This window comes from Acinonyx jubatus, chromosome X (assembly GCF_027475565.1).
Source record: "Acinonyx jubatus isolate Ajub_Pintada_27869175 chromosome X, VMU_Ajub_asm_v1.0, whole genome shotgun sequence".
Lineage (NCBI taxonomy): Eukaryota > Metazoa > Chordata > Mammalia > Carnivora > Felidae > Acinonyx > Acinonyx jubatus.
The window spans coordinates 17,862,806-17,890,093 of NC_069389.1; the positions used below are offsets into that span (position 1 = coordinate 17,862,806).

Consider the following 27,288-nt stretch of genomic DNA (forward strand, 5'->3'; position numbering starts at 1 on the left):
TCCTACCCTCCCTTCATCTTAAGGCCATGGTTACTAAACCTGGCCCAATCATGTGCCAGGGAACCTTCTTAAAAAGCAGGTTCACAGGGGCTTCTGGCTGGCTCAGATGGTAGAGCATGCGACTCTTGATTTCAGGATCGTGTGTTCGAGTCCCACTTTGGGGGTAGAATTTACTTTGGAAAAAAAAAAAATCATCAGGTTCACAGAACTTGCTACTGAATCACTTTCTGGGCCCAAGAACCTGTTATGTGAAAACGTTAGCATGTGGTGACTCCATCTAAATCTTCCCTGATAGGTGGCTCCCTCACCCCCAAGAAGAGGCTCTCCTAAGAAACCAAAAGGGTTAACTGTGTAATTTAGGGGAAAAAAGAGCAATGGTCTTTCCTTTTAATTGGGTGGGTTGGTGTCTTTTTCTTGGGAATGCCATGATACAATTCCTAACCTTAAAATTATACTTTCCTTTGTAGTTTTGCCAATTTGAGAATTTACCCACATGGACTGGTGTTATTGGACCTTCAGAGTTATGATGGTGATTCACAAGGCCAAGAAGTTGACAGTGTTGGTTTTTCACTTTTATTGACTTTTTATTTACTTCGATGTAATTATAAGTATTTGAGGATCATTAAATGTCTATTTTAATGGTAAAGTTATTTTACTTAATTGCTGACAACCCAGTTAACTTTAAACTTTCCTCCCTCCAGATCAATGATTTTAGAAGAAAAATAGTTGTTCCTCAGTTATTGTTAGGAACCTGGCTTGTCATCATTCCCTTGACTGCTTGAATACTGAGTAATTTTACTTGTTGCCACTGGATGGAACGTACACCTTTAAGCAGGATGTTCTATGTGCCTTACTCTTCTGCTCTCCCCTTCCCCGTTATTTCACTGGTGACTTAGACTGAGGTTGGGTCAGCACCTTGAGGCCTGGTTGGTGTGGTGTGTGGAACTGGGCCAGGTCTGGAGGCTGCTGAAGGGATGGGGGAGGACAGGAGTAAAAGCACAGGTCTATCACCACGGCCTCAGCCTCCTGGTCTGTAACTTCGGTGTACCTCTTAGCCTGTTCTGTAAGCCCATTGACTTCTTTTCTTTTAATTGTAGCTTCTGAACAAAGTAGAAGAAAGAATGAAAGAATTGAGTCCGGACAGTACTGGGCGGGTGAAGCGGTAAGTTCACTCCTGAATGTCGGGTAAGATCATCGGAATGGTCGTGTTGTCCCTGAGTACGGGCTGCTTTTGGCAACATGATAGCCTGAGCTAGCGGGTGCCTCACACCCAAACAAGACAGGGTAGAAAGGAGATAGGGAGTGAGTCTCAGGAGCTGGAACTGTATAAAGCAGAGAGCTGATGGGGCTTCCATCTCAGTCACAGGGGAGTTAGAAGACTTCCCAACCTGGTCCAGTAAAGTGAAAATGCGCTCTCTCTGCTCAGAACTCTGCGCTCTCAAGTGGAATTCAGTTCTAAGATTCAGGACAAGATGAGGTGACAGAAAATTTGTCTCACAGCTTTCAAGTAAGGTAACTGCAAGATAGGAAGAATTGAGAGGCCACCCACTTTGAGCAGCCACAGGTCGGTTCTTTTCAAATGGTAATGAAGACAGTTTTTGGCTGTTTAAACTTCAGTTAATAAAAATAGTTCCATTCCTCTCCTCTCACTAGTCTCCTGTTAGTAGCTAATGGCTAGTGACTATCATAGTGCATAGCACAGATAAGGAACGTTTCTGTCCCTACCAAAAGTTCTCTTGAACAGTGTAGAGGTATTTGTCCGTGATGTCAATTGTTAAAAGAGCTTTGATAGAAATAACAGTTTTGACGTTTGTTGGAATGGACAGAGTCTCTGGTGGGTCCTGGGAATTAAGAATAGAAGTGAATCATGGATGCCCAGCAGGTAATTCTCAGCAGTTTGCTCTTCCCTGTCTGGGTGGCTCCTTATCAGGCCCCAGGAGTAGGAGGCTGGCCCATTACTCACAACAGCAAACACACTGCACCAAGGTTGCACTACCACTGATGGAAGCGACCAGAATACAGATTTCCCTAGTTGACAGCACTTTCTAGAAGAGGGAATTCATTTTGGCAAGACCGAGGATGTGTAAGGACTGAATTGCTCAGCATGCTGAGTTCCTCAGCCCATAGGAAAGCTCCAGGGCTGATGTAAGCTTAACCAGAAAGTTGTTTGATCTCTGGTAAGGTAGAAAGCAGGGAACTGCCAGTAAACGAGTGTAACAGTCCACAAGTTGCCCACTTTGTTGAAATCTGCCAGAGTACCTAGATTTGTGTATCCCGCCTAAGTTCAGTGTATGCATCTGCAGCTATATTTCCCTCTTTCCTATCCTTAAAAATATGTTCACACCCTCACACTTGTGGATTTTCCATCTTTCCCTGCTTGCACCATTTTCATATCTGCACCAGCTTGCATTCAGCAGGTTCCCACTGTGTTGTAAAATGTGTTAACTCCATGATAATGAATTTGCCAACATCAAAATGCCTCTGATTTTTATTGGTCTTTTATTGGGGTTGTTTTTAGGAGTGAGTAAATAGATGGAATGTGTTTGTGGTTTTCAGCATTCATGACAAGTCTGATTCTTTTTGGTAGAGGAGTTTTGAGAGTGGAGTTAAGCTTCATATTTTCAATTCACAATACAGACTTTGCTTTTGCTTGTTGCTGCTGTTAAATCTTTTCATAAAACCAAGGTGGAGGTGTCGAGAAGTTATTGGGAATATTTGGTGGTAGGCTTTTTGTTATTGGCCTCAAAAGGACAAGGATGGTGCCACTTTTCTCTTTGGGGAATGACATGGTTAGAAATTCAGTCATTGGGGCGCCTGGGTGGCTCAGTCGGTTAAGCGTCCGACTTTGGCTCAGGTCATGATCTCATGGTTCGTGGGTTCAAGCCCCACGTCGGGCTCTGTGCTGACAGCTCAGAGCCTGGAGCCTGTTTCGGATTTGTGTCTCCTTCTCTCTCTGACCCTTTCCTGTTCATGCTCTGTCTCTCTCTGTCTCAAAAAAATCAATAAATGTTAAAAAAAAAATTAAAAAAAAAAAAAAGAAATTCAGTCATTAACAGGTAACTCAGTAACATCTGAAATTATTGTTCCCCTGTGGCTGATGACTTAAATCTGAATTTTCAACTAAGAAGCTATGGGATGTATTAGAGAATTTATTTTCATATTGTTTTTCAAAAGAAAAGGAACAGGAAAACAAACTCACATCATTTAAGTTTTGTTGAGGAGTGGAGGGACATATTGTGGTTTACCCAGTGTACCTGAGGCCCAGGACATACTTTACCTGACTTTCTCTCTAGGATCCATTTTTAGTGTTCAGCAGTGACCGTTGAAACCAGAGTTGTGTGGGGCTCCGGAATATCTCCTGTAGCCCGTTCCAAAGAGATAGATGTACTTCATGCTGGGATGAGTGCTTCATCAAGATAGATGGCTTCCCCATCCTGTTAGAGATCCTTTTTGTTTCTTTGCCAGGCTTTAAAAACCAATGTGTTGGGGTGCACTGGTAGCTCAGTTGGTTAAGCATCTGACTCTTGATTTCGGCTCAGGTTATGATCTCACAGTTCATGAGTTCGAGCCTGAATCGGGCTCTGCATTGATGGTTCAGAGCCTGTTTGGGATTCTTTCTCTCTGTCCCTTCCCCACTTGTGCTCGCGCTCTCTCTCTCAAAATAAATAAACTTTATGGATTCTTTTAAAAAAATATTTATTTATTTTGAGAGAGGGAGGCAGAGGCAGAGAGAGAGAGAATCCCAAGCAGGCTCCATGTTGTCAGTACAGAGCCCAATGTGGAGCTCAATCTCCTGAATTGTGAGATCATAACCTGAGTCGGTGGAGCATTGCAGCTTCTGATCTTGGGGTTGTGAGTTCGAGCCCCACATTGGGTGTAGAGATTACTTAAAAATAAGGTTTTTTAAAAAGTGTATGTATTTTGAGAGAGAGAGCACAAATGAAGGAGGGACAGAGACAATTAGAGAACCCCAAGCAGGCTCCGTGCCATCAGCACAGAGCCCGATGTGGGGCTCAGACTCAAGAACCGCGAGATCATGACTGACCTGAGATCAAGAGTCGGACACTTAACTTGACTGAGCCACCCAGGTGCCCCAGAAATAAAATCCTAAAAAAAAAGAAAAACAGAACCATTGTGTTGCAATCAAGGGAAGAGCTCTTTAGCCAAGGCACTAGTGACACAGTTGAGAACGGACATGTATTTTCAGCAGGTTTGTGCATAGTTCAGTAATTGTCGATAGCTGGCTGGTGGTCAGCCAGGGGTGGATTTACTCCCTTGAAAACCCATGACTTGATATTTGTCACCATCATCTAATGTCACAGGTGGTTTACCTCCCCACCTCCTTCCACCCACCAACCCTCAGCCGGGGTGGAAGAGGCTACCTCCAAGTCCTGTTTGCCTATTCTGGAGAGAGGGAGTGGGAAATATTACCCTGTTTGGGGCACCACATTTTACAAGACAAACCTCTTGTCTGCTAGTAATTACAACAGCTGCATTTGTTCACTTAAAAGATCAAGTGGTTAAATCAGGAGTTGTTAGGATTAAATGAGAGTTTATGGAAATTTGCTTTGTGTAAATCTCTATGTTTTTTATAGTTGTTAGTGTTTGCTCAGAGGAAGCTTCATTAAGACAGGTTCAGATTGTATTCCTGGAAATAGGTGAGTGAGGGGAACAAAGAGAGTCATCAGAGCAAGTCAGAGGTAGCAGATGCCAGTATACAGCTGTTTTATTGCTAATCTGTTTTATGGTTGAAACCACTGTATCTGAGAACATATGACTTGCACATAGTTATACGTGTAGTCAGTTTTCATTTTGTGTTCCTGTTAGATTTGCCAAGCTCCTTTTCTGGGTCTTGTTTTCATTGTCATTTAGTGTCCTCTGCTGGTAGTTTCTAGTATATTCACCTTGTCTACAATACTGAACTTTTACAAAATGGAATGGAATGGGAAAATCATCAGTTTGCAGTCCTTGTAGTAATAATAACTGGTTTGGCCAAGAATTTTCTAGATGCCAAAGCCACTACTGGAGGTTTATTGGGAGATCAGGACCTTCACCCAATTTCAGAGGACTACCCCATAGCTTGCTTAGTAATTTCAAAGGGAAAAAGGTACTATTGGAAATTTAGAGATCTGGTGCCATCTATTTGAACCAAGTGGTCACACTTACATCTCTAACGATAGGAAGCACACATCTTCTGCCCCTGATGTGATGCCTGTGTAAATACATGCCAACCTGACTTTGATGAAGAGATCTTCAGGCAAACCCTCATGAGGGATTTTCTGCAGAACACCTGGTCTGGACTGAGAGGTCAGGGTTGTGAAACACATGAGAGAAAAAACTATACTAGGTGAAATGAGGGTCAAAAAAGGAAAACAAAATATAGTGTATGATTCTTCATTCAAAAGCAGAATAGCTATCAATGACATGATTGAGACGATTGTGGGGATATTTAAATATGGATTGTGTACTAGATGATAGTTTTGCTTCCATGTGCGCTTGTATGAATTTGGTAATGGCAGTGTGGTTGTGTAGGCAGTTTTGATTTTTGCTGAAGTATTTGGGGTATGAAGTATGATGTCTGAGGTTGCCATTTTCTCCCAACTTTTTTTTAAGGGAAAATTAAATTATGCCAGAAAGGTTTATTTAAAAAGTAAACTCTTAATGTACCACAGTTGTTTAGATATGGTAGGGGCCATGTTTGTATATAGCTGAAATACCAAGCTTTAGATTTATATACTACTCAGGAATTGGCCATGAGGTCATTATGGCTTGCTTTTTGTACACTCATGCTTCCAGGTTCACTTAAAAAAAAATTTTTTTTTGTTTATTTATTTTGTGAGAGAGAGAGAAGGAGAAAGAAAATCCTAGGCAGGCTCTGCACTGTCAGCCCAGAGCCTGATGTGGGGCTCAAACTCATGAACCATGAGATCATGACCTGAGCTGAAGTTGGATGCTCAACTGACTGAGCTACCCAGGTGCCCCCACTTTTATTTTTAAGGTACTCTCTACCCACAATGTGAGGCTTATAGTCCTGTGGATCACCCCTGAGATCAGAGTTGCATGCTCCACTGAGCCAGCCAAGTGCTCCTCCAGATTCACCCTAAAAAAAAAAAAAAAATTTTTTTTTTAACATTTGTTTATTATTGAGAGACAAAGACAAAGCATGCTCATGGGAGGGGCAGGGAGGGGGAGACACAGAATGTGAAGCAGGGGCTCGCACTCACCGCGAGATCATGACCTGAGCTAAAGTCGGACGCTTAACCAACTGAGTCACCCAGGCGCCCCAAAAGATTCGCTTTTAAGGCAGTGTCACCATAAGCAGCCCGTAAGCAGTTCCTGTAAGGCTCATTCCTTTTTCCTTTTTTCCAGATTACCACCCATAGTTCGAGGAGGGGCCATCGACAGATACTGGCCCACTGCTGATGGTCGCCTGGTTGAGTATGACATAGATGAAGTGGTGTATGATGAAGATTCACCTTATCAGAACATTAAAATTCTACACTCAAAGCAATTTGGAAACATTCTCATCCTTAGTGGGGATGTTAGTAAGTATTCATTCCATCCCTACCCCAGTTGCATAGCAAAGTGACAATGTTTTCCTCACAAATACACCATTGTGGATTTGTCCTACTTTGTCCTTGGCAGTGCTGTTTGTTTTTTTTTTTTTTTTGATAGGAATGTTTATGTCACATTAACCTGTGAATTGTCTGGGCTTTCATGTTTTATGGCAGAGCCATGAAAACTTGGTCTTGATGTTCCTTTTTTTTAGTTTTCTTAGTGTTGAGTATTTGGATAATACTTCTGTAAAGAAAATATGATTGCTTATTTTTTAGGAAATCTTTTTGTTATGGAAAATTTCAAACCCAAGTGTACAAAATAGTATGATGAACCCATGTATGTTCACCATTGAGTGACAGTAATTAGCAACTCCTGGTCAATCTTGTTTCCTCTAAACCCTGGTTTGCTTTCTCCCTCTCATATTTGGAACAACTCTTAGATGTTATACTTCATGTAGTGAAAGATGTAATTGCTTTTAATTGGCATATCAGAACATTTGTAAGACTGAGTTTTCTTCAAGGTATATGTGTGTGTAATCTGTATGTAATGTATTAGGTGTCAGATGGGTAGGGTTGATGAAAAATCCACAGTCCAGAAAAAATAAAAGTATCTCTGCACATTGTTGACAGTTTTTAAAGATCAAAAATTTTTTAAATTTGTATTTTAGGCTAGATTCCAGCACTTTCCAGTATGGTGAGTCAGGTCATGGTATGGCTTTGGGTAGAGTCACCATTTTGGACCTGTGTTTTTCCTCCCTAGATCTGGCGGAGAGTGATTTGGCGTATACCCAGGCCATCATGGGCAGTGGAAAAGAAGACTACAGTGGCAAAGACGTGCTGATTCTAGGGGGCGGAGATGGGGGCATATTATGTGAAATAGTCAAACTGAAACCAAAGATGGTCACTATGGTAGAGATATCCTTTACTTAGAGATGAAGTTCAGTTGACTTCTTTTGCTTTCTTCCTCCTTTTTTGTCTTAAGGCTCCAGTTAATGTTATGAGGCAAATGTGTTATAAATACTGTCTTGAACGAACATTTCAATTTAGTCCTAGTAGCCTTTTCATGTGGTTATGAACAAAGCAGCAGAGATGGCTCTAGTTGCAAAATAAAGAGAAAATAATCTTGGTCCAGCATCTACTGCTTAGCACTTCCTGGAAGGGCTTCATGAGGAGAAAAGAAAATTCAGTCCCTTTTGAATGACCTTGGTACAAAAATGAAATCATTATCTCATTCATGGGTTTTTTGGGGGTAAATATGAAACCCATTAGTGTTATAAAATAATTGTCTTACCTTTTCTTTATTTTTTTAAAGATTCTATTTTTTTATTTTTTTAATTTAAAAAAAATCTTTATTTTTGAGAGAGAGTGTGAGTGGGGAAGTAACAGAGAGAGAGGGAGACACAGAATCCAAAGCAGGCTCCAGGCTCTGATTTGTCAGCACAGAACCCAACGCAGGGCTCAAACTCACGAATGGCAAGTTCATGACCTGAGCCTAAGTCCAACGCTCAACCTACTGAGCTACCCAGGTGCCCCTAAAGATTTTATTTTTAAGTAATCTCCATCCAGCTTGCAGTTTGAACTTATAACCCTGTGATCAAGAGTCACTTGTTCCGTTGGTTGAGCCAGCCAGCTGCCCTGTACCTTTTCTTTAAGGTGTTACTGTTTCAGGGCACCTGGGTAGCTCAGTCGTTAAGCATCTGACTTCGGCTCAGGTCATGATCTCATGGTTCATGAGTTTGAGGCCCACATCCAGTGAACCCCGCTTCTCCCCTCTCTACCCTCACCCGCCTCTTGTGGGATTCTTTCTCTGTCCCTTGCTCACTGGCACCCTCTCGCTCTCAAAACAATAGTGTTACTGTTTCAGAATTCTTTGATCTAAATTCAGGATGAATTTCTCCTTGACCTGTTTGAACATTGACCAAATGGTGATTGATGGATGTAAGAAATACATGCGAAAAACATGTGGCGACGTCTTAGACAATCTTAAAGGAGACTGCTATCAGGTAATTATATTTTCCGGATAACATTTTTAAGTCAACTGATACGTTATTGACTTGAATTGTGCCTTCCTAAAACAGCTTTAAGCATCATTGGTTAAGAAATAAATAGATCACCTTGTAGGGAAGGAAAAATTTTCTCTCTAGAACGTGGAGGAAGGAGAGTAAAATATCCCCCCAAACTGAGAAGGCACTTTGTGACCAGAAAACAAAGTAGGCCACTCCATACAGGTTACAGAGTTTTATTCAGAGATACTTGCTGACAGGTGGGATGGGGCAGAGGATGACCCGTGGCAGCTGTATAGTTACTCTCTGCAAAGTCCAGACTGTAATCCACAGATTTATAGAGTGAGAGGATATGCAGGAGGGGCACTGTAGTGAGATCAGAAGGTTTGGGTGCACCTACTTGACAGCTAACCTTTAATTATATTTTATGGCACCACCTGTGCATCAGGAAGGGGGAAAGACTATGTTATCTCTAACAGATTCCTAGGAAGCCAAACCTATCCTGGCCTTGATAGGCATTTCGAAGGTATGTATATTAATCTCCAAGGTGCTGGAACACATAGCTCCGTGAGAGGTCACTGAGCAAGCATGAACAAGGTGGAGGGCTAGAGGTGGACAGACTCTGTATTGTCAGCGCTCTTACCCCCTGCCCTTCTGGTTCTTGGCTGAGATTCCTATAATGAAAGACAGCTTAACAAGAGAAGGACAAGTTCATTAACATATATAGTTCGTGTATGCTTGGGAGAGACCTAGAGATAACTGAGTAATTCAGAGGTAGCTTTAGGATTTAGACTTAAATGTCATCTGAATAGGGAAGGGGGTCGTAGGTGTCTTAGAGTGACTGTTAGTAAAGATAAAGGGCCCTTGGAAGAACAGATGGGACAGGTTTGATGTTTGTGACAAAGTTTGGTGTTCCGTGATAAGGGTCAACCTTCTCTGGTTGAATCCCCCAGAGAGGGGATCTCTGACAGTTGAGTTTCTTTCAGAGGCTCCATCTTTTAGGCAGATGAAGGCGGAGTTTAAAGAAAGCTTCTCTGCATTTGCGGTTTTTCAAGTGCCTACCACTCAAAATAATCAATATATGAAAGTGGCATATTTTGAGGTGACGTGTTCTGCTACTCTTCAGACCTCTTTGTGTGATTTATATGTGTATTTAAACATTTGCTTCTTGCTAAGTAAATTAGTTTCTGTCCTAAATTGTACTGTGCTTGCAAGTTAACCAGTCATTACAGTTTATCGGGTACATTTTGAATTGTATTTTGAGCATGCATGTGTTTAGTGCCCATATCTACAGTACTTGTTTAGAGCAAGATAACCAAGCAAATAAATCTTTTTAATAGGCTTCACGCCCAGTGTGGAGCCCAACATGGGGCTTGAATTCATGACCCTGAGACAAGACCTGAGCTGAGATAAAGAGTCAGACAAGGGGCTCCTGAGTGGCTCAGTCGGTTAAGCAGCTTGGGTAGTTTCCCTTCCATTCCAATTTTATCTTACCTAAAAGACTTTAAAAAAAATTTTTAACGTTTATTTATTATTGAGAGACAGAGACAGAGCATGAGCATGGGAGGGGCAGAGAGAGGGGGAGACACAGAATCCGAAGCAAGCTCCAGGCTCTGAGCTCTTAGCACAGAGCCTGACACGGGGCTCCACACTCACAAACTGTGAGATCATGACCTGAGCTGAAGTCGGACACTTAACCGGACGCTTAACCGACTAAGCCACCCAGGCGCCCCTAAAAGACTTTTTATTAAGAATGACTGCTGAGGGGTGCCCGGGTGGCTCAGTTGGTTAAGTGTCCAACTTCAGCTCAGGTCACGATCTCACGGTTCGTGGGTTCGAGCCCTGCCATTGGGCTCTGTGCTGACAGCTCAGAGCCTGGAGCCTGCTTCTGTTTCTGTGTTGCCTCTCTCTCTGCACCTCTCCCATTCGCACTCTCTCTCTCTCAAAAATAAACATTAAAAAAAAATGAAAAATATAAAAAAAGAAATAAGAATGACTGCTGAATATCCCTAAATGTTTTGTCTGTTAATACATTATTGTCTCTTTTTAAATAATTCATATAATGAATCATGTTGACAGATTTCTCAAGATTCCCATCTTTGTTTCTCAACTGCATCTTTCTTGGGCCTAATACAGTTCTTTAAATAAACTGCTAGATTTAATTACTCTCTTACTTGAAAATCTTGTACACTCATCAAAATCAATATTTTTTTGTACTACTTTTAAGGATTTTAGTATTAAAGTTACTCTATAATTATAAAAGGAATGGGGAGCGCTTTGGAACATTTCCTAATTTCTAAAAATGGTCAACAGAGTATCTGTTTTTCAAATGATAAACATTTACAAAGACCTGGTGTTTTTTAATAGTAATATTTTAATGGCTAAGGGGCTTGCCTGTTGCTACCCCCAGACCAGGAACCCTCAACCCCTTGAACACACCTAGAAAACTCTCAACCTCAGAATTTTCCAGGCTCCCCTTAATGGTTGTTTTAATCCAGCAAAGTGGAGGGGGGGGAATGCATTCAGACACCCACCTTCCTCAAAAGCCAAACCATTTCAAAATAAAATACTATTTTTACCATTCCCTAGAATGTCTAAATGTCAATGTCACTACCTGCCTTTGGTGCTCTATTTTCAGACAGACTTGCAAGTCAAGAGTTATTTTCCAAGGACATTAGTAAACTGTCCCACATATATCCAGCCTCTAATTACAACAATCTACAACTCAACATTACTGCAGGTTTGCATTTGTGGTTCTGTTTATGCTTAAATTGTTTTTCTGAATCCATATAAGGAAGTTAGAAAAAAGAGCCAGGGAGACAAGAATCTGAATCACCCTTCTAAAGTTACCCTATAACCTTGTATAAATGTCCTTTGAACTGTCTAAGTTTAATCTCCACCCATAAAATTGAAATAATACCCACTTGGCACAGGTGTGAGGATTACAGGTTAAAACACCTTAGCCAAGTCTGGCTAACAATGCAAACATTATTTGCCAACAATGGTAACTTTTAGCTTTGTGTGAAACAAATCTGTCATGCTCTGAAGAACCTAATCCCCTCTCCCTTTTTAAACTCTCAAAATAGTAGATGTGAAATATGTATGTATCTTTTTCTCCCTTTGCCCACAAAACAATCACAACTACATTTTAATATAGATAGAATTCTTGCCTCGGCTTAAAAAATTAACACACATGTACCATGAAATCAAAATTGGATGCAAGTACATTAGGGAAGATGGGGTAGGGAGGGGTAAGTAATTTACATATCAACAAATTAAAGCACTCATCTAAATTGTTTATAAATCTGGAGATACACATTCAAGATTCTGTTCAAATGTATTTGCTTGGAGTGTCTGGGTGGCTCAGTAAAGCATCTGACTTTTAATTTTTTTATTAATGTTTATTTAGTTTTGAAAGAGAGAGAGAGACACAGAGCACCAGCAGGGGAGGGGCAGAGAGAGAGAGGGAGGAGACACAGAATCCGAAGCAGGCTTCGAGCTCTGAGCTGTCAGCACAGAACTTGACACCAGGCTTGAACTCACAAGCCAGGCTTGGACTCCAGCCGCTTGAACTCACGAGCCATGAGATCATGACCTGAACTGAGCACAGAGCCTGCTTGAGCTATTCTCTCTCTTTCTTTCTCTCTCTCTCTCTCTCTTCCTCTAGCCCTCTCCCTTGCTTGCGTGTTCTCTCTCCCCGCCCACAAATAATAAATAAATAATTAAAAAATTTGAAAAAGAGAAACTTAAATGTTCTATAAAATATCAAAATACATAAGGCATTTCCATTAAAATTAGAAATAAGGTGAAAATGCTTATTATTACCTTTATTCACTTTTGAGGCATTAGCTAATGTAGTAAAGTAGAAAAATGAAAACAGTAAAAATATAGAATCATTTGCAGATGATATGAATGCTTAGAAAATCTAGGAAACTCACCTAGAAAACTAGTTGAGTTCATGAGAATTTGGTGCAGTGATTGGACAGAGACAGTCTAAAAAAATTTTTTTAGCTTTGTTAAATGCAAAACAGTTTGAATAGAAATTGGAGGTGGAGAATGGGTTGGAGATCCTATTCAAAATAATGGCCAATTGAGGTTTTTTTAAGCTTTTAACTTTTTTTTTTTACATTTTTATTTATTTTTGAGAGACAGAGACAGAGTGTGTGTGGGGTGGGGGGGTGCAGAGAGGGAGGGAGACACAGAATCAGAAGCAGGATCCAGGCTCCGAGCTGCCAGCACAGAGCCTGATGTGGGGCTTGAACCCACGAACCATGAGATCATGACCTGAGCTGAAGTCAGCTGCTTAACTGACTAAGCCACCCAGGCGCCCCTAAGCTTTTAATTTTAGTACCAGTGTAGTTTACAGATGGTTATATTAGTTTCAGGTGTACCATATAGTGATTCAACAATTCTATATACTTCTCAGTGCTCAGCATGATATATGTGCTCTTAATCCCCTTCACCTAGTTCATCCACCTCCCCTCTGGTAACCATTGGTTTGTTCTCCATAGTTAAGAGTCTGTTTTTTGGTTTCTCTCTTTTTTAATTGTTCATTTGTTTTGTTTCTTAAATTCCACTTATGAGTGAAATCATATGGTATTTGTCTATCTTATACTGAGTTATTTCACTTAGCATTATACTCGAGCTCTGTCCATGTCATTACAAATTGCAAGGATTTATTCTTTTTTTATGGCTGAGTAATATTCATTGTGTGTGTGCACAGGCCACCTCTTTAATTGACACTTGGGCTGCTTCTGTATCTCAGTTACTGTGAATAATGTTGCCATAAACATTGGTGTGCATGTATCCCTTTGAATTAATGTTCTTGTATTCTTTGGGTAAATGCCTGGTAGTGCAATTGCTGGATCATAAGGTAGTTCCATTTTTAACTTTTTGGGGAACCTCCATGCTGTTTTCCATAGTGACTGCACCAGTTTGCATTCCCATCAACAGTGCATGAGTGTTCCTTTTTCTCTGCATCCTCACCAACACCTGTTGTTTCCTGTGTTTTTGATTTTAGCCATTCTGACAGGTGTGAGGTGATACCTCATTGTGGCTTTGATTTGCATTTGCCTGATAATGTGCATCTTTTCATGTGTCTGTTGACCATCTGGCTGTCTTTGGAAGAATGTCTGTTCATGTATTCTGCTCATTTTTAAATTGGATTATTTATATTTTGGATGTTGAGTTGTATAAGTTCTTTATTTCATCCTGACCCTTTATCAGATATGTCATTTGCAAATATCTTCTCCCATTCCATAGTTTGTCTTTTAGTTTTGTTGATAGTTGTGCAGAAGCTTTTTATTTTGACGTAGTCCCAATAGTTTATTTTTGCTTTTGTTTCTGTTGCTTCCGGAGACATATTTAGAAAAATGTTGCTATGGCCAGTGTTAGAGATGTTACTGCATGTGTTCTCTTCTAGGATTTTTTATGGTTTCAGGTTTCACATTTAGGAATAATGACCCAACATTAAATACCTAGGAGTATATTTATTTATTTATTTATTTATTTATTAAAAATTTTTTTTTCAACGTTTTTTATTTATTTTTGGGACAGAGAGAGGCAGACCATGAACGGGGGAGGGGCAGAGAGAGAGGGAGACACAGAATCGGAAACAGGCTCCAGGCTCTGAGCCATCAGCCCAGAGCCCGACGCGGGGCTCGAACTCACGGACCGCGAGATCGTGACCTGGCTGAAGTCGGATGCTCAACCGACTGCGCCACCCAGGCGCCCCCCTAGGAGTATATTTAAATAAGAATGGTATTGTGGGACTGATAAGAATTAGGTCAAGGTCTTACTGAAAGACTAACTGAAGTTGGAACATATGGAGAGACATGTTATATTTCTAGAATGAGAGTACTGGAACAGTGTCTGTAACTTCCTATTACAACTAATACCAATCAGAATCCCAAGGAGGTTTTTAGAATTAGACCAAATGGTTTCAAGTTCATTTGTAACATACCTAAGAATAGCCAAGAAAAACAATTTTAAATAATCATAGTGAAGGGAGATTTGTGCTGTTGTTTGTTAAAGCGTAATCAAATAGGAAGTGTGATGTTGACACAGGAATCGACAGATAAGAGGAATGGCACAGAGACTTTGAACATGTCTGAGTGTGTATTTGTACACACACAGCTAATACGTGACCTAAGGTATATTTCAAGTTTGCTTGGGAAAAGGAGATTTAGTTGATTTCATAAGTGGTGCCAGTAAAATGGGCTGTTCTCATTTACATGAGAACAAAGTTAACATAACCTCAGAAGCCATAGAAAAATTAATCTCAGATGGCTTAAGGTCTAGATACATAAACTTAATACATTTAGGGAAATTTAGCATATTTAATCTTGAGGTTGGGAAACCTTTTAAAGAAAGACAAGAAACCCAGAAACTGTAACAACATAATACCATAAAGCCAAAAAACTAGTAACAAAAGTGACAGGGATTTAATCCCTTTAATAATACAGAGAGCCACTCCCTACAACTTAAAACTTAAAAACGAGGATGACTAAATAGAAAAATGTAAAGGATATGAACTGGTCAATCTCAGGAAATGAAAATCAAATATCCTATACATTTTTTTTATGTTTATTTTTGAGAGAGAGCGAGAGCGTGAACACACAAGTAGGGGAGGGGCAGAGAGAGGGAGACACAGAATCAGAAGCAGGCTCCAGGCTCCAAGCTGGGAGCACAGAGCCCTGCTTGGGCCTGAACCCACGAACCGTGAGATCATGACCTGAGCTGAAGTCAGATGCTTAATTGACTAAGCCACCCAGGCACCCCTATCCTGTAAACTTATAACAAAATGTTCACCCCTGTTAGTGACTCCGCAAGTACATGTGGAAACATGAGCAAGGGAAGGGACCTGACATAATAGAAGAGGGACAATATACAGTGCTGGGGAAGATGCCAGGGAAACAGATGCTCGCAATTATTGCTAGTTGGAGTGTGAATGGCCATCAAAACTAAAAACTAAAATGTACATGCCTTTTGTCTCAGCAACCCAATGTTTGAGTGTCTAGCCTACAGACAGGCATCTATACACGGAGGTTGAGTAGCATATTTTTAGTGGAATGATACAATTTTTAAAAATACCATTACCTGGAATGGTGTTAGATGAAAATTTTCAAGTTCAGCATGTGTGTGATCCTAGCTTGCTTGCTTGCATTCTTTCTGATCCTAGTTTTACAAAATGGGACAAGCATTTGTGTTTTTGTGTTGGTAAAAGTGTATATGAGCATAGGAAAAAACAGCATATCAAATAGGATTGATTAGTGTTTTCTATGTCTTTATATGGTTGCACTTAGATGGTGTATTAAGTGAAGCAAGTTACAAAACAACAGGACTATAAAATTGTGACTGAGGATTTGTATAAGAACATTCATAGGAAAAATTCTGGAATAGGTTGTTCAGGGAATTGTGGCAAACTTGACTTCTGATTTACATGAATTTGTTTTACATGAGTGTGTATTTTGTAACTAGAAAAATAAAAGACAAGGAGAGTAACTCCTGCTAGTTCAAGATGTTGCCCGCAGCCTACGCATCCCCAGCATGTACCTATAGTACTTCAAAGAGAAGGCAAACCCCAAACTTCCTGTACAGTTGACCCTTGAACAACATGAGGAACATGGGGGTTAGGGGTGCTGACCCCCCCAACCCTCCCCTATAGTCAAAAATCTGCCTATAACTTTAGACTCCCCCAAAACTTTACTCATAGCATGTCCTTGACCAGAGACCTTATCAAGAACGTAAATAGTAGGGGGGGTGCCTGGGTGGCTCAGTCAGTTAAGCGTCTGCCTTTGGCTCATGGTTCACGAATTCTAGCCCCACATTGGGCTCTCTGATGTGCACACAGAGGCCGTTTCAGATCCTCTGTCCCCCCTCTCTCTGCCCCTCCCACACTTGTGCGCGTGTGTGCGTGCGCTCTCTCTCTCTCCCCCCTGCCCCTCTCCCTCCCCCTCCGTCCCCCCTCCCTCCCCCCTCCCTCTCCCTCCCCCTCCCTCCCCCCTCCCTCTCCCTCTCCCTCCCCCCCTCTCCCTCTCCCTCCCTCTCCCTCCCCCCCTCCCTCTCCCTCCCTCTCCCTCCCCCCCTCTCCCTCTCCCTCCCCCTCCCTCCCTCCCTCCCTCCCTCTCCCTCTCCCTCTCCCTCTCCCTCCCCCTCTCTCTCTCCCACTCCCTTTCCCTCTCTCTCTCCCTCTCCCTCTGTCCCTCCCTCTCCCTCCCTCTCTCTGTCTCTCTCTCTCCCCCTCTCTCTCCCTCTCAAAAATAAATAAATAAATAAAAACTTTTAAAAAATGTGTTATTCATAGCAAATACATTAGCATGCATTAAAAAAACATAAATAGTAGGTTAACACATTTGGTATGTTATATGTATTATGTACTGTATTTTTTTTAAGTTTATTTATTTTGAGAGAGCACACATGAGTAGGGTAGGGGCAGAGAGAGGTGGGAGAAAGAGAATCCCAAGCAGGGCCCACACTGTTAGCACAGAGCCCGACTTGGGACTCAATCTCATGAACCATGAGATCATGATGTGAGCCAAAATCGAATCCGATGCTTAATCGACTGAGTCACCCAGGTGCCCTGGCTCCGTTTCTTATTTTGGGTACCTTTGGGCAAGATATGGTACCCATCTCTTCTTTCTCTCTCTCTCTTCCGGAAGTATTTGTGTGTCATCCTTGCACAGGGGCCATGCTAATCTTCTCTGTATCGTTCCAATTTTAGTATGTGTGCTAGCAAAGCAAGCACTGTGTAACCTCTGTTAACTTTGTTTTCCACTTATAAACTAGGGGGTCATTAATAGCACCTGTAGATTGTTGCTTAGATTAAATGAGAAGGCATACTAAAGCATATAGTAGGCACTGAATTGTAGCTCTTATAGGCATGGATGGAAGTCATTCCTTGTTCATGGAGGTGTTGTGGATCTCAGCAACGGCTTGCATTTTCCTCCCTCCTCTACAAGGGCTTAACTGCTTCCACATGAGTTGGCTCACATACCTCTGTTCCTTTTCTCTTTGGAAGGTTCTAATAGAAGACTGTATTCCAGTACTGAAGAGGTACGCCAAAGAAGGGAGAGAGTTTGATTATGTGATTAATGATTTGACAGCTGTTCCAATCTCCACATCTCCAGAAGAAGGTAGATTCTGTTTTTTGGTTCTAACCAAGACAATGTTCATGAAAATGTTTTTCTTGGCACTTTGTGAGAATGAAAGGCTCTTAGAGATTGTCTACATAGTAAGTTCCTTCATTTTTTCAAGGTAGTTAAACTGCAGCGCACAGTGGAAAGATGGCTGGATTTGGCTTTGGTCAAATCCTGTTCTGTCACTAAATAAGCACATTTACTCAGTCATTTGAGAGAAACATTAAATAAAATGACTCAATCACATTATTGAGAAATTAGCTTGTTTGGTAATTTACTTAAATTATGTGATTTTAAAAAAAATTATTTGAGAAAGAAACAGTGTGAGCAGAAGGGCAGACAGAATTCCAAGTAGGCTTTGAACTGTCAGCGCAGAGCCGGACGCATGGCTCTTACTCACAAAACTGTGAGAGCATAAACTGAGCCGAAATCAAAAGTTGGTGCTTAACCAACTGAGCCACCCCGGCTCCCCTACATTATATGATTTTTAACCTGTACTAGGACAAACTGGTGACCTTTCTAAGCAACACCAGTGACTATTCCCCTTCTCAAACCACACGCTGTAAATCACTGCTGGTTTGGCATGTCAGTGTTAACTGTTTTTCTATAACCTTGTCTTCCTGCTGAGTTTGCAGACTGGGTCCCCACCTGATGACCCTTGCTGTTTCTCTCTTGGGATGTTGGAACTTCCCTCTTAAACCTGTTGTCTTTTAGATTGCATCCACTGCCTTTCTGTCTAATCTTTATTGGTACTGTGAGAGCAGTGCTAAGCACAAGGACGTTTGCTTTTTTTTTTTTTTTTTTTTAATTTTTAACGTTTATTTATTTTTTTTGAGACAGAGAGAGACAGAGCATGAACAGGGGAGGGTCAGAGAGAGGGAGACACAGAATCCGAAACAGGCTCCAGGCTCTGAGCGGTCAGCACAGAGCCCGACGTGGGGCTCGAACTCACGGACCGCGAGATCATGACCTGAGCTGAAGTCGGCGGCCCAACCGACTGACCACCCAGGCGCCCCAAGGATGTTTGCTTTTGACGTTGAGTATATGCACGTGTGTGCAAGACACCCCAAAAAGACAGTACATTTTTACAAATAAGATTTTGAATATGGAGTCTCAAGCTCTTGGCTACTTTCTTTTGTTGGTATTTTTGAATATTAATGCGAATATTTGACATTAGATGTTTCTGATGCATGTAAACCCATATTTATATAATTAATTTTTTTTATTATCCAGATTCTACATGGGAGTTTCTCAGACTGATTCTTGACCTCTCGATGAAAGTACTGAAACCGGATGGGAAGTATTTTACACAGGTATACACTTAACTCTTTTTCCCCAGAACGCTCGATAAGAATTTTTATATTTTGAAATTTGCATGCATATTACTGAAATTTATATTTGTTAAGGATAGAACATCATAACTGTATTATTTTCTTTCAGACAACAAATTTGTAAATAGCTGACCTGTCCTCTCCAGAATTAATGAGTTCTCTTATGTCCTTTTATTGCCCACTGTCCTAATTTATCAACCTTGGGCTGTGGCTGTAGTATGAACTCCTGCCACCAGATGGAGATACAGATTGTGATTTTATTTGTTTTTTGTTTGTTTGTTTTTTAATTTCTCTCCCCTTATCCTCTAGGAGATTCTTCATTGGAAAGCCAGTTTATCAACATAAAGCTTAATAAACTGCTTTGACTGTAGTATGAGTTCCTGCCATCAGATGGAAGCAAATTGTTTTTTTCCCATTCTCTAGGGGATTCTTAAATTTAAAAGAAAGTTTAAAATTTGTATGTCTTGTTATGTAATACATATATATACATATACATAAATCTTGTTATGTATGTGTGTGTGTGTGTGTGTGTGTGTGTGTGTGTGTGTATACACACCCTGCTAAAGTCCTGAAGAAAATTCTGAAAATGACCACAAAAGTTGCTAAATGCTGATCGAGTCTCTTTACTTGGTACACCAGTCCCTTAATTCATAAGCAGAAAATAAGCACTTACCTAGGCAGTATTGCCCTCTGGTCCCTGTAATTCTTAAGTGTTTTCAGGAGCCCTCCCCCACCCCTTTAAAAAGCAATAGCATATTTAAATGTCAAAAACTAGTAGAGAGGACTTAACTTTATTCTCCCAAAGAGGCATTTTAATGCAGGCTCTGGGCACTTGTTGGGATCTGAGATTAATAATGGTGAATACAACTTGGAAACTCTAAGGGACACCTTGAATTAGTCTTCAGCCCATCCTGTTTTCCTTTTCTTTCCCTTGCATGTAAGACCCCACTCTCCTCCATGGTGATTAATCTTAGAGACCTTGAACTTGGTGAAAGTATTGAGAAGCTTCGAGGGAAAGAAACAGACAACTATATGAATGGAATTTTTTTGCCTGATGTGTAGAAATGATTTTTTTTAACACATTCTAGACTTGAGTCTCTAATTTTTTTTTAATGTTAATTTTACTTTTGAGAGAGAAAGAGACAGAGCATGAATGGGGAGGGGCAGAGAGAGAGAGGGAGACACAGAATGCGAAGCAGGCTATAGGCTCTGACCTGTCAGTGCAGAGCCAGACACAGGGTTTGAATTCATGAACCGGGAGATCATAACCTGAGCCAAAATCAAGAGTTGGACGCTTAACTGACTGAGCCTCCCAGATGTCCCTGTAGTACCTTTTTTGAAACTGCCATGTGATAATGCTCAGGAGATACTCTTGATTCACGCCTACCCCCTTTACCTCAGCATGTAGCTTAGAACTGAAACGTAAAGATGGAATGAAAATGTTGTTTGACTTCTTAGCGGACCTCAGGCAGACTAAATGTCCTGCCTGAAATTGCGTCACAGTAGCAAATTCATGATGCCATTAGTAATCACCGTGGCTGCATGAAGGCAGCCTAGTTAGTGCCACAGAGCTGGGGAAAGCTGTGGAAATGGAGTGGATGGGAATTGAGCTGGCTCTGGTGGGCCAGGGGAATTTCAATCCAGGGAATATTTGCTTTCAAGACCAGGGACTCGACCTCCTTCCCTTCTCTTCCCCACTCCCCTTTTAAAAAAAAAAAAAAAGTAACAAAAAAACTCTAGAGGTTCTTTGATACATACAAACTTATGTATGTGGCATTCATGTAAGTTATTATGCAAAATACTACCCCCTTCTTGAGAAGTGGACATAACTGTTACCCTCGACACGTCTACATTACTCCCTAAACTCCTGTCCACCTTTTAGAAGGTAACCCATCTTTAGTGTTATTCTTTTTTATTCTTGTACTTTTTTTTCTTAAGTAAACTCAGTGCCCAAGTGGGGTTTGAACTCACAACCCCGAGAGCAAGAGTCACGTGCTTTACTGACTGAGCCAGCCAGGTGCCCCCTGTACTTTTCTTTATAGATGTTTCACATATGTGTAATTTCCTGTCATTATATTGTTCAGCTTGCTTTTGAACTTGCTAAGAATGATGTTATTAAGGATGTATTCTTCCGGACTTGCATTTTTTTCTTTTTTTACGTTACAAAAATCATACATACTGTTAAATTTAAAAGATAAAAACAATATAGAAATCTAGAGTAAAAAAGCAGTGTCACCTACTCACACCTAACATGGGCCAAGGAAAACTTCCTAGAACCAAACTACTGAATAGGGATTTACCTCTTAGGATGTCCACCTCCCCCCAATTATTCCCTTGTCAAACTTAAAAAAAAATTTTTTTTTAATGTTTGTTTATTTTGGGGAGACAGAGTGGGGGAGGGGCAGAAAGAGAGAGGGAGACACAGAATCCGAAGCAGGCTCCAGGCTCTGAGCTGTCAGCACAGAGCCTGATGCAGGCTCACACCCACAAAGCGTGGGATCATGACCTGGGCCGAAGTCAGATGCTCAACCAACTGTTCCACCCAGGTGCCCCAGTTCCTTTCTCATCCTTAATAGGTATTTAATTCTCTGCTATTGGGTTTTTGTTCTGCATCTCCAATGTCTGTCCTTTGTCCATCCAGCCTTCCTTTTTTTCTTTTTTCATCGAGGCATTGGATTTGCACGTATGCATTACATGGCTAGAAAAAGAATCCCAGGATTTTCCTTCTTGTGGATTTTCATCTTGTTTCCTCCTGCTCCACAATGCCAACCGAGGTTGTCAGTACGATGAACCGAACTGGTAGGACAGGAGCAGATTATTCTAGCATTTTTCTAGATCTTTTCGTTGTACACCAGATCTGGGGCTGGTCATTCTATACTTGTTTAACCTGCCCGTGAGGTCACAACAATTTTCCCAGCTCTGTGACATCAATGGTTTCAGATTTGCCAATGTAACCATGCTTCATCTCCCAGCTAGAAACCCAACGATGACTTTGGAGCATGGCCTAATAAGTACCTGGTGTCTGCCTCTCTCTTCGGCATTGTTGCTGCTTTTGAGAGCAACCGCCTGGATGTTCATGCGCACTGTTACGGTGGCACTGAAAAAACCGATATGTCTTTCTTAAGACAAGAAAAAAATGTATTTCCATTTAAATACACAGGAAAGTAAAGTGTATCACATTACTTTTTTGGGGTAGGTCTCCATTTGTGGTGAGGGTTTTTTTCCTTTTTTTAACTGCTTTTTGACAATGCTGGGGAAGAACAAATTGAAACTTTCCTATCTCCTTACCACATTCTCAGTAAGGAGATCCTCCCATATGCCTTCAGTAAAGAGTCTGGTGTCAATTTTAACATGGCAAGAAAAACCATTGAACTGTGCACCTAGGTGGCATTTCCATTCTATAGCTTCCCCAGTGGTGATATGTTCTAAAAACATCCAGCATTGTTTTCTATTTGTGAATCTTAAATTACATGTGTGGTGTTTATATACTCTCATGGTGAACTTAATGTTGAAACCAAATTATATGCTGGTGAAGGGCACTTTGGCCAAATCCCACTGCAGGACCCTAGATGATGGGTTACTAAACAGGCTGACACTGAAGGACGACGTCATGCTAAACGAACGTGCTAAGTGAAAACCGCCAAGGCCGGCTCTCAGAATAGTTCTTTTGCCCACTTGCCTGTGGCTAGTTGGTTGGTTTCGAAATGCCTTTCATTTGTGATGCTTACATCACTGAATGCCTTCATTTGTGAGTGTCGCTCACAAATAATTTTCATTTGTGAATAATTTTCATTTTACATGGTACTTGGCTATTCTAAGGCAAATTGATAGTGAAGTTCTTAAGAAATGGAATCACCACATGCATTCAGTAGTCTTTAGTTTGTAAAGAATTTTAGAGGTTAAAAGGAAATAGGTGGTATTAAGTACCCATTATGAAAAGCCACAATTAGGAAACTTGAGCTAAAATGATAAAACCTAACCCAGACCTAATGAATGAAAATCACGTGTGATTCATATGCACATTAAAGATTAAGAAGCACTGCTCTAGGGGTTCCTGGCTGAGTAAGCGGGGTGGGGGGGGTGGCGGGGCGGGGCGGCATGTAACTCTTGAGTTTTGAGTGAGTTCAAGCCCCATATTGGGTGTGGAGATTACTTAAAAACAAAAAAAAGGCACTGCTATAGAACTAGGCAGATCCTTTCAGTAGCTCTGCTCTGTTCTTGGCCAGCATCTGATTCATCCTTTTTTTCTTCATGGTCACAGAGTGGCTGCTACAGCTTCAAATGTCACATCTAGGTCATAGGCTGGAAGTAAGTTGAAGAGGCGGGTCACTCTGTTTATCCTTGATTGTCCAGAAGCATAAACTTTCCTGGTAGCCCCCAGCAGAGTTAACTACATCTCACTGACCACTCCTAACTGCTGGGGAGACTGAAAAGGTGGTGGCAAGAAAGGGAGAAAAATTAGAACAATGAAGTCAAGGGAGGATGCTTGATAAGGAGTGGAACTGTGGGATATCCTTACTTAGTATACATATTATGAGTAAACTTTTGTTTTCTTAGGCCTGAAAATCACATATTTGGGGGAAAGCATAGAGGTACGAACATAGTTCTTTGGCAATGTCTTAGATTCTTATGAAGGTCATAGTTTTAAGCCATTCTGGAAATGAAGAGCATTATCTTTCTGATGTTTCATTCTCAACATAGTGGTGACCAGTGGGAAAACATTTTGAATGGCTCATGTGTATGAATCTTTGCTAATTGCATGGTGCTGATACAGTGACTGTGTTACTAATGAGAAATTGGTCTCACTGCTTTCTGTAGCTTCATTCTCTGAATGTGAAATGGCTTGGTAAATGAGGTAGAAGGATAATGAGCTAATTAATGGATGTATAAGTAGAATTGAATGCAGTGTGTCATAGCACAGAAGCCTTCTCTCATTTTCGAAGAGGAGAACTTTCATCTAAAGCTAAAATTGTTTTCATTTATTAGAGACCTTCAAATGAGTGGGGGGGCCTTCAGTAAGACTCAAGAATCCCATTGTTTGCTTTCCTGTCTTTGATTTAGGGTAACTGTGTCAATTTGACAGAAGCCTTGTCGCTCTATGAAGAACAGCTTGGGCGCCTGTATTGTCCTGTGGAATTCTCAAAGGAGATCGTCTGTGTTCCTTCATACTTGGAATTGTATCCTTCGACATAACATAACATGACATTATGTTGTTAGATCAGAATACCCAAGTAAATCCCATGCCAGTTCAACATTTTAAATCCCAATAATAAATGGAATTAGCTCTATACTATCTAAGGCCATGGTCTTCAGATGCGGCTGCACATTGGAATTCCCTGAAGCTTTAAAATAACTACTGATTCCTGGATCACTCTCAGATTCTGGGGTGTGGCCTCCCACAACTCCCCAGATGGTTCTACTGAGTAAGCAGCACTGGTTCTCAAAGGCTGTCCCCAGAACTGCAGCATCCCCTGGGAACCAGTTAGCATGAAGATCCTCAAGCCCCACCCTGGCCGCCTGCTCCAGCAGAGGCTGGCAGAAGCTGGCTTGAGGCCTGGTTACCTGCCTGGACCGGTCTACCAGGAGATTGCTGTGCACATAAAGCTTCAGAAGCCCTAGTCTAAAATACCACCTGAGCTGTAGCGGGCAAAAAGAGTAAACATGCTAATTCTATTTTTTTTTTTTTTAAGTTTATTTATTTTGAGAGCGAGAGCGCATGCACAGGGTGGGGAGGAGCTGAGAGGGGAAAGAATCCCAAGCAGGCTCCACGCTTGTCAGCAGGGAGCCCACAAACCATGAGATCATGATCTGCGCTGAAATGAAGAAATGAAGAGTCGGATGCTTAACCAGCTGAGCCACCCAGTCGCCCCTCATTCTATTTTTTATATTAAAATCATCCTACTTTGATATTAGTTTCTACACTTCACTTGATTCTGATTTGCAGTAGAAACCAATGTTGGTGTTCTTCATTAGTTCCACTTAGTAAAGTTAGTCTAGAGAAATAAAAGTACCCAGAGAAAAGGCAGAATGGGAGCATTGTCACTGGAAATTTAAAATGCGTTTCCTCCTAAAAGGCAGACTTCTAGTCTCCAGATAAAAGCTTCCTTATCTGAGGTGGCCAAGTCTAGTTTTCTGTAACAGCGGTCTTCATTGCTGTCTAGAGAGATCCTGTGACTGCCGCTGGCCTGCAGTGAGGTCCTTGTCCGCAAACCCTGGCAGCCTCTGACAGACACGGGCCTTAGAAAACCCCTAGATCCCCCTGGAAGAAGCTCTCTGTGTATGCTGGGCAGTCACTTTCTTTCTGTGGAGATCTCTGATAACTCTCCCCTGACCAACTGTCCACCTTCATCAGGCTTTCCTTCTGGAGCATTTTTTTGGTAGAAATCCAGTTGATAACATTTGGAGAAAAGGCTTCTGCCCTCTGGCTCCACTCCATCCTTCTACCTGTTTTTCCTTCTCTTTCTCCCTCCCTCTCTTTTTCCCACCCCTCTCTTCCTCCTCCACCCCCCAGTCTCTCACCTTCCCACCCTTCCTTGTCATGTTAATTCCCTAAGAAGTCTGAAAGACCTTGGAAAGCAGTAGCATACCTGAGGGAGTATTTGTATGCCTTTAGCCTTGTCCCCATTTGCTCCCCGCTCCTCCCCACTGGCGACCCAGTCCCAGGTGGTAGGTATGCAGGCTGTTAAAGTGGCCTTGTTAAGAGGACCTAATGCTCATCACTGCAATGCTTTAAGCCTTGAAACTTGCATCCACCTTCCAGTTTGTAGGCCAGCAAACAAATTTTAAATGCTGTCTGTTCTTCCTTGAATTATCTGCACTTATTCCTTGACTCCCTGTCCAGGTGGGTATTTTACACTGTTTGGAAGAAAGCTAACCCTTGAAGACCGTTGTCCCCAATCGTGTGTGCTGCAAATAGCCTTCCTGACCTTCATATGCTGTACATGACATCGAAAGGAGTCAGGCAATTGATTGTGAATTCCTTCAAGTTTTCTTTTCTTTTTAATTATTATTCTTAATTTAAAAAAAGCAAATGGAAAAATGTATATTTTGATGAGCTAGGGTGTTATTTTTTTGAAAGTCAGCTGAAGGATGATTAGACAGCACAGCGAAGGCTGCTAAATGCACTGAACCCCTAGAATGTGATTTTTGTTACTTTCTTTTGTGTGTGTGGGCTTTTTATTTTTGTTTTGGTAGACTTCAAATTTGGTTGTTTGGAGGAATGAACATCATTGTTTTTGTTCTGGAGGGAAGTTCTTGATGGTGTTTTTTTCCCAGAAAATTGACTTAGTTATTAAAATTTGGTGCTTATAAGAAAGAGTTAAGAAAAAATGAATAGCAATGCTTCAATTAAAATTATAAATGAGAAATTTCATGTGTTTGTCGTTTTATTTCAGCCAGGTCCCCACTTTCTCACTGCTGATCTCACAGAACAAAGGTGTCTCCTGATCTTTTTTAGTTCTTTTCTATCACTCAGTGCCATTTATCTCTTTATAACAGGATGGCCTTAGGGCCTTTTTGAACAGTAGTAATGACTTCATTTACCCCCGTGGTAAATGATACACAACTTATTACATTCACCAGTTCTTCATTATAAAATTGACCTGAGAATAGGAAAAGATTTGGTCTTACTGGAAAGTTGAAAGTCAGAAGCTTGTTTTTATTCCCATTCTTATTGGTGTATTAGATGTGGAAACACAGAGCATTTTGGATTGCTGCTGTAAAACATTTTAAGAAGGATTTTAGATGTACAGATAGATGAGAGTTTGTAGAGGCCTGCAATAAGAGCGGCATAAACTCAGTAAGGAAGTGCAGGCAGCTAACAGCTTGTAAAGTGTATTTGTGGATAAGAATCCACATCAAAGGTGAAGGTACACTGACTTGGATTATTAGACATCAGTGGTTATTCTGTTCTTTTTATAACAGCTTTATGTTTTATCAAGGCATTGCGTTCATTTATGGTGAATTTGCAGTGAGGAAAGCATTAAAAATTGAAATATTCAGTGTGTGTTTTGAGAAAATTAGTGTCAACCCAGAACATTCTTCCTCCCAAGATAGGTTTCTCTGACAGATACTTTTTTTTTTAAATAGTTTTGTTGTTTTGATTTTATTTTTTTAGGGTTTTATTTTTAAGTAATCTCTATGCCCAACGTGGGGCTTGAACTCACAATCCCGAGATCAAGAGTCGCCGCCAGGCACCCCTGTAACAGATATTCTTTAAAAAATGAGTGCATGCCTACTTTTCTTTTTGATTGGATTGGCA

The 27,288-nt window shown here is 41.1% G+C and overlaps 1 protein-coding gene and 1 pseudogene across 1 annotated transcript in view; one reads left to right on the forward strand and one right to left on the reverse strand.

Annotated features, from left to right (window-relative positions):
* SMS (spermine synthase) overlaps positions 1-26,395 on the forward strand; it is a 53,807-nt gene extending 27,412 nt beyond the window's left edge. Inside the window, exons 3-11 of the mRNA XM_027054597.1 lie at positions 468-558; positions 1,098-1,162; positions 6,370-6,545; positions 7,318-7,472; positions 8,471-8,560; positions 17,580-17,694; positions 18,931-19,010; positions 24,090-24,205; positions 25,870-26,395. Of these exons, the coding sequence (XP_026910398.1) occupies positions 468-558; positions 1,098-1,162; positions 6,370-6,545; positions 7,318-7,472; positions 8,471-8,560; positions 17,580-17,694; positions 18,931-19,010; positions 24,090-24,205; positions 25,870-25,909 (928 nt within the window). The 3' untranslated portion in view covers positions 25,910-26,395. The remainder of the gene's footprint in view (positions 1-467; positions 559-1,097; positions 1,163-6,369; positions 6,546-7,317; positions 7,473-8,470; positions 8,561-17,579; positions 17,695-18,930; positions 19,011-24,089; positions 24,206-25,869) is intronic.
* On the reverse strand, positions 17,221-17,306 carry LOC113597765 (uncharacterized; annotated as a pseudogene).
* Positions 26,396-27,288: the final 893 nt, after the last annotated feature.